Genomic DNA, 7,458 nt, shown 5'->3' with positions numbered 1-7,458 from the left:
TTTTTTCTCACATAATATATTTGAATTTTGGTTTTCCTTCCACCTACCCATCCCAAATCCTCCCTATTTCCCTTCCATGAAAATCTACTCCCTCATTGTGTCTCATTAGAAAACAGAATTCCAAAGAATAATAATAAAATACAGTAGAATAATCAAATAAAATAAAACAAACTAACACATCAGAATTGGATAAAACAAAACAAAACAAAACAACAAAACAAAAAAAACACCCAAACTCAAAACACCAAAAAAAAAAAAACCAAACAAACAGATGGATGTCTAAAACACAGAGACACACCCATTTGCACACTCAGGAAGCCACAATATATATACAGAAGACCTGAAGCAAACCCATGCAGGCCCTATACATTTTCCTTCAGTCTCTGAATTCATAGAAGCTTTGATCCTGCTGATTTAGAAGGTCTTGTTTTGTTGGTTTCTTTTGTCCCCTTCAGCTCTTACACTCTTTCTGCCTCCTCCTCTGCAGAATTCCTTGCACATTGAGGAAAAATTTGATGGAGACATCTCTTTTAGTCCTAAGTGTTCCAAGGTCCCTCAGTCTCTGCATGTTATATTGCTGTGTGTCTCTGCATTTGTTCCCATATGATACAGGAGTAAGCTTCTCTAATATTGACTAAACAAGATACTTATCTATGAATGTAAATGAGTGTCATTAGAAGTCATTTTTTGTTACATTTTTGTTTGGTTTGGTTTGGTTTGGTTTGGTTTGGTTTGGTTTGGTTTGGTTTGGTTTGGTTTTAGTACTTGTATTTACCATAGTTTCTTGGCATTCTAGTCTCAGATTCTTGGTCACCTAACCAGTATGTCATATGAGTTCTGTCTGGTGAAGAAGGACTTAAGTCAAATCAGATATTAAATAGTTACTCCCAGAATCTTTGGGTCATGATTGCACTAGCATATTTTGTAGCCAGGACTCCATTGTTAGAATACATGTTTGTGTCTGTGTTTGGTGCTTATGCATCTTCTTTGGTAGCTGCAGAGTACCTTTCTGTAGGAAAGGCTTTATAATATAGAGATAAAGTCTCTATGTTGGCAGCACCTAGAATTCTCCATGTTCAGTGAGTTATGTAGGTCTTGTCTTTAGCAATGGGGCTTTGTTGTTAAATTTTGAGGAACAATCTATAGTCTTGGCAATAGCCTGGGTTGTTTGGGAATTTCCACTGGACTCCTTGAGCCAACAATTCAGTTAGCTGTAATCCAATCCAGTAACGGAAACTTCATTTGGTAGGGTGTTATGGCCATTTGGGGGCTCTGTCTCCCCAATTATTTGTTTTTTTTTAAATTTGGATTCCTTTTCTTTATGTATACTCTTAGGGAGCTTCTATTTGATTATATTTTGTTACTACCCCTAAAACGGCCCTTAATCTTAGATGTCTTTTTCCATATGCTTTTTCTCATTGTTCACTGATATGCTTAGAGGCAAAGCTGTTACTTAATCTTTGATAAAGAGTAGCTTCTGAGGTTAAACAAGGTGCCAGGATTTTCCATACACATATGTAACATACTTTGATTATGTTTCACCCCTCAGTTACCATATCTTATTCTCTGTTGAAAGCTTGCTTGATCAACTGTGCCCTTCTCTGAGACCCCAATACATACAGAAATGACATAGCTTCTTCTCAAAACCAGGAATGTGCTTAGTAGAGCCAAAATAGCCTAAGGCCATGGCTTTGAGAGCTTTCTCCTGAGGCCTTGATGTATATAGATATGCTGAGATTTCAAATCTTCACTGAGTATGGGGATATGACTATCAGTTCCCAGAATGCTGCGTGCTCAGCCTGTGATGTTCTGAAGATATGGTGTTCCCCTCATGCAACAGTTTTTTATTAGTTTCTTGCTGCCTTCCATCCTACATATGATTGGTTCTACTACCTTCTTCCGATTTCTTCCCCAGAAAGAGTACATAAGAAAATGTACTTCATAATAAAGTTGGTTGGCAAAAGACATATCTTTTAGAAGACCTCCTGACCCTAAACTTTCTTATCTTTTCTATCTTCTATCCTCTTTATCTTCTGATCTCCTGGAACTGTCTTCTAGGACTCAGTCACTGAACAATGACCTGTTAATCCTGGTCATATTTCTTCTATTTTTTGAACTTCATGAAATAGAAACTTTAAAAATTATAAGAAATCAATGAAATACATAGTGAATCCTCACAAAAACATTAAAGAAAAATGAAAGAAGATGAAAAATGAATTTTAGGGAATATAAAGTGAGGTAGTTCATTTAATACATTTACTTAAGGGGGAAAAACATTTTAGGGTGCATGGCATCTGACATTTGACAGTAGCTCCTCCAAATCCATAGGTAACACTGATCTAATAAAATAAAAATGAAACAGATGCCATCTCAAGCTATAGGCCATCTCTAGATCCTATAACCTAAGCACTCTGTCTTAAGGAGAATCATGGATTAGCAGACGCTCTGAATTCTGAGTTATCCCGGCCCTCCATTCTGGGATAGCACCTAGTCATCTATCTCAGGATACCACGACTCTCCTACCTCAATGGTAAGTAGGCAAATCCATAGATCTACTGTTCACTTTAACGCTTTGTGAGTTTCTTCATCTTTCATATTATCTCGAAGCACCACAGAGATGACCACAAATTTCCTTTAATAGTGGAGTCTGGCATCTCTCTCCACACCTGTACACCCCAGTGAGGAAAAACTAGGCAGAGTAGTAACAGAAGTGATAGAGTCTGAGAACTAGGTTGAGAAGCTCTATTTTGGAGCCTTCTAAATTATGCTCACTAACATCTTATGTGCTCCCAAATCTTGTGAAAGAACCAATATACAAGAAACAAAGCTGTCCAGTTCTTGCTCTCTCATGATATGGTTAAAATGATATCAAATATATTTGAACTCCCTATTTACATGTGATTTCTTTGTAAATACATGCTTTGAGTTTTTAAGAAACTTACTCTGAATGCAAGGAAGAAATATCATCTCCTAGAGAAAATCCCCTGTACCTAAAAACACAAATCAGAGGAGTTAAGTAATAATAATATGCTGGCTATTACTCAACTGCAGAATATTTTTAAGTTAGAGTTTTCTGAGTTACTAGGAAGGTGATAGTTTGTGACATCTAGAAGAAAAAGAGAGGTGATTAAGAGTTACATATTTCCAAAGTAAGAGCAGATTAGAAAGCAAAGGATAAAAAAGAACAGATCTTGTTTTAAAAAAATGGGACAGGATCAATTCTAATAATCTAAGAACATTCTAATACACTGACAAAAGAGAAATATCTTATTTTTGATTCACTGTAATCTATTTTGAAGATCCAGATGGATACTCACCTTTGTTACAAAAGAATAGACAAGATGACAATGGGAGGCATCCTAACATATGACGATTTTATTTAAGTGGACCTGGCAGCTGCTTCACTGTGTTCCTGCTGCAAATAAAAGGAGAAATTTGGGTTTCAGATGGCCAAGGCTTGTGAGTGTCAACTCTTACAGCATGGCTTCTCTTCAAATGTTCTATCATCCCAGAGCTGTTGTGCATCTCTTGATTTTGTGCTTAGTTTTGGGGCCTGCTTATGGTCAAGGCAATTGGTAAGGCCCTCTCTTTTCTGCAGAACCTTACTAGAAATATCTTCCCAGTTGGTGGTGATACATATTGGATTCCTGCAATTTGTGGTTCTATGTTTCACTTTTCAAGTTTCTATACTATGAAACAATATGTAGCTTCTTAAGCCTATATTCTATGAATAAATGTCTATGTAACAACTGAAAGATTGTGTTCAAACTGACTTTCTGCTTAGATTATAGTATCATCTTTGGTTATACTACACTCTTTCTCATCAATATGGTAAGTATGAGAGGAGAGATGAGCTTAGCTTATATTTTTTGGTTAAGCTATGGTTAAGATTAATCTCTAATTCTATATTTGGTGTATAGAAGCAAAGGATTGTATGTTCATGACTCATCTGGTGACAAACTCAAACATTTTGCCTCAACAAAAAACAAAACTAATAAATCATTCATAGAAGAATTATCTAAATTGTACAATAAAGGTTTATGTCCTCATTAAGTTTTCTATGCAGGACTCTGCTAATCATGCCTGGAGCACATTTATTTAAACAAGCCTGTTTCTTTACATAAGCTTTGTTGTGTGATAAAAATTATTCTATAAATCTATGACTAAATAGGAAAAGAAAATCAGATTCTCAGTTCTTACAAAGAGAAAATGGAATGTAAAATTTTCTACGATATTTAACAAGAGTTGTATTGAGTTACAGGGAGATGTCAGAGTCTACTAGCAAGCAGTGTGCAGAATCATATGGGAAAGGAGAATCTACCAGATGGTAATGAAACCATGGAGATTAGGATGGGGAAATTTTATGTGCCAAAGAAGTTTTAGTAGAGAGGCAGAGGACTAGGCATTAGAGGGAATAATGTCAAGATAATTTGAGTTGGGAATGTAACTTTTGTCAACTAGAATGTCTTATGTGCCTTATGTCAGGCCTAAAGAGCAGTGAACCAAACAAAAAATACTGGGGTGCATGAGTTTTTACTGTGAGGACACGTTCATTTATATGACAAATTTAGCATATAATATCCTTCTCCAAGTTCTACTTTTGGAAAAGAGGTCATTTGAAGGATTTTAAAAAAAATGTAGAAGGAAAACTGAAAGGTGAGTGTATTAAGGGAGACTCTGAAGTCATAAATCTCCACCCTGGAATGATGACTAGGGACAGAAGAGAAAAAGTAACTTTGTTTCCTCAGGTCCCCACATTCACCTGGTGATCAGGACTGTGACTGTCTATTCTGACTTCTATTTGCCTCATCGTATTGGATGTGTTGGCAAGAAATATGGAATGCTTTGGGAGAAATCATATGCAAAGGGTCTTTCCAGAATGAAGTGCTGAACTTCCAAGCATCTCCCTGACATTTGACCCATGGAGCTCTGTCTGCCTATTCATACCAAAACTCTTAAGTCTTCTAACTTCAATCTGAATAGTGTCTCTACCTTTTCTGCTTATACAGGAACAAACCACTTTCACTAGATATGAACATTTCTCCAATGAAGAAGGCAAACCAGTTTATGGCAACCCTCCAGGTTAGAAATAATGTGGCCCAATGCAGGGCGGTAAGTGAATAATTGAGAGATAACATGAAAAAAAACTTCAATAGAAACTTTCATTGATTTAATATTTTCCCAAAATTGCCCTTTTTATTTTTTTCTGTATATGTAGATTTGAAACTCAGAGATATTATGTTAGAAATGTATGTGTTACAAATTCTATCCTAAAGCTAACATTATAGTGTCATGAAGATGACAGGTGACAACTTTGAATTGTGGGCTAAGGGTTTTCACAATGAAATAAGATGAAAATTTAGAGGAAAAAAATAGGAAGAGTAAAAATCAAGGAAAATGGCAATGTAACAAAGATAAGTATGCCTGCGTGACAGTGACCAGGAAACACTATTGGACTCATGGTCCTGTCTCTACTCACCTGCTCTCTCCACCTCATCAGTTAACGATGGAGAGTCAAGAAGATACAGACAGCTATAAGAAATATAGGAGTCAGGTGACTGTGAACTGTCTCTCAGTGTGAGAACTTACTTGTCCTCAATAAGCACAGATACATATTGTTCTCACCTTCTTGAATCTATTGTCTTCTTTAGTTGTTACAAATTCTTCCCTACCTGCTCAATTTCTTTACCAATTCCTTTAAAATTATCTTTTGTCTCTTAGAAAAGAGATACAAGAAGAATGCTTGAGGGTTGGAGATGTGCTTCAGGAGTTAAGAGCACTTGTTCTTGAGTACTCCTGGTGACTCACAGCCATACAGCTGTTCCAGGACATCTGACACCATCTTATAGTCTGTGTGGACATTGAGTACACATGCCGACTGACCCACATAAAATTAAAATAAGTAAATCTTTTTTTCAAACTGAATTTAAAAATCATGAAAAAGGAGAATTGGAAAAAGTTAGTCATGCCAAAAGCCACAATATAAGAGTTCTGGATATTTACCCAGATAAAAATGATGCTAAAAGAAATGATTTTTGATTTGGTATTGGGTATATACCCTGAAGTTCTTTCTATTGCATTTTTAGCAGAGTACATTGCTTAAACCATGAAGAAGAAGTCATTACTTATATCTGATGATTGATTGAAAAATTTATACCATTGGCTAAAAAAAATAATATGTCTTACCCACGGTGCTCTGTGAATTTCATATTTTGCTGAATAGTCAAACTCTGGCTGCCATCTCTATATTGCCACTATCCCTTCCTCTCTTTCTTCACTCAGGTGAAAGTTAGTACTGAGATCAATCCAAATATCAAGTATCTTTCTTCTCATGCTATTTACACTTCCTGCCTTTGCAGTGTAAACAACTACTTCTGGGATATTCAAGTCTCTAGTAAGTGGTAACATTTTCTACCTGCTTATGAATGTTGGATAACAATGATTTTCAGATTGGATCCTAGTAGGAAGAGAATAAAAGAAACCAGGTCCTAGCAGGAAGAATTGGGGTGGGGAGTGATTGTATGCTGGTGAGAAACCAAACTGAAAAAAAAAAAAACCCATGAGGGGACAGAGGATGCTGACACTGAATAAAGGGAATTCAAACAGCAATTTTTACTTTGCATAAAGGAAGTGGAATCAGACTTTGCTAAATCCAGAGGAAGGTGTGGATGAAGCTATGTAGAGTTCATCATTTAACACTTTGACTTTCGTTCCTGTAGGCAATACTGCCTTACAAGGGAAGGCAGAAGTTGTTCCAGCTAAGGGTATATGTCCTGATGATGAAAACGTATTTCCAGAAACTTCCTACATAGGGACTGCTACACAAAAAATCATTGTGTCATGAACTGGAAAAATGTCTTCCATAGACTCATGTCACCAAAATACCTGTGGAGAAGAGTGTTCCTTTCATGTATGTATATCTGTCATCAAGTAAAATAGGCTGATATGAACTCTGGTAAAATTCTGTTTGATAAACAAACTTCTACAACTTCACAATGTACTCTGTGAGTTTTTTTCCACAAATTACTACTCTATCTGCTCAGACAACCAAAGGTTTCTTTAACACTGTTCGTCTAGGACACAGTCAATAAAAGTGATACAGTAAGTGTACAAATCTAGGGAGTGAGGCATGAGTTCTCACCACTTAATATAGAAAAGAAAATGCCCAAAGATAAGATGAGCAACTGTTTGAAGAGTAATACTGAATAGTCAAAGTGGAATTGAGGAGAGATCTCACGTTCTCCTATCATTATAGTTCAACTACATCCATCTGTCCTTCAATCTCTTCTTTTCAACTACTGGCCAGAAAAAGGCTCAGAGCTCATGGTGCATTAAATGTCACGCTATTTTGTGTATTGTGTCTTTTAGTTTCTTTCAATAAGGAAACTTTGAAGAATTGAGTTTTGCTGTGTGTGTGTGTGTGTGTGTGTGTGTGTGTGTGTGTGTGTGTGTGTGTGT

At 36.3% G+C, this 7,458-nt stretch overlaps 1 protein-coding gene across 1 annotated transcript; it reads left to right on the top strand.

The window, feature by feature from the left end:
• Window positions 1–3,480: 3,480 nt before the first annotated feature.
• Window positions 3,481–6,844, top strand: LOC114628497 (prolactin-inducible protein homolog). The gene is made up of 4 exons (XM_028776379.1): window positions 3,481–3,575; window positions 5,010–5,112; window positions 6,283–6,394; window positions 6,720–6,844. Exons 1-4 carry the CDS (start codon window positions 3,481–3,483, stop codon window positions 6,842–6,844), a joined length of 435 nt encoding a protein of 144 aa, XP_028632212.1.
• The last annotated feature ends 614 nt before the right edge of the window (window positions 6,845–7,458 follow it).

Source organism: Grammomys surdaster, unplaced genomic scaffold, assembly GCF_004785775.1.
Source record: "Grammomys surdaster isolate TR1022 unplaced genomic scaffold, NIH_TR_1.0 269, whole genome shotgun sequence".
NCBI lineage: Eukaryota > Metazoa > Chordata > Mammalia > Rodentia > Muridae > Grammomys > Grammomys surdaster.
The sequence above is the reverse complement of the archived record's forward strand: the minus strand, read 5'-3'. Positions and strand labels throughout refer to the sequence as shown.

What these genes read in the sequence shown, in the direction of transcription:
- LOC114628497 (XM_028776379.1), top strand. Translation starts at nt 3,481, where the DNA reads ATGGCTTCTCTTCAAATGTTCTATCATCCCAGAGCTGTTGTGCATCTC. An exon ending in GCTTATGGTCAAGGCAATTG is followed by an intron (nt 3,576 to 5,009) that starts GTAAGGCCCTCT and finishes CTGCTTATACAG; the next exon opens with GAACAAACCACTTTCACTAG. An exon ending in ATGTGGCCCAATGCAGGGCG is followed by an intron (nt 5,113 to 6,282) that starts GTAAGTGAATAA and finishes TTCTTCACTCAG; the next exon opens with GTGAAAGTTAGTACTGAGAT.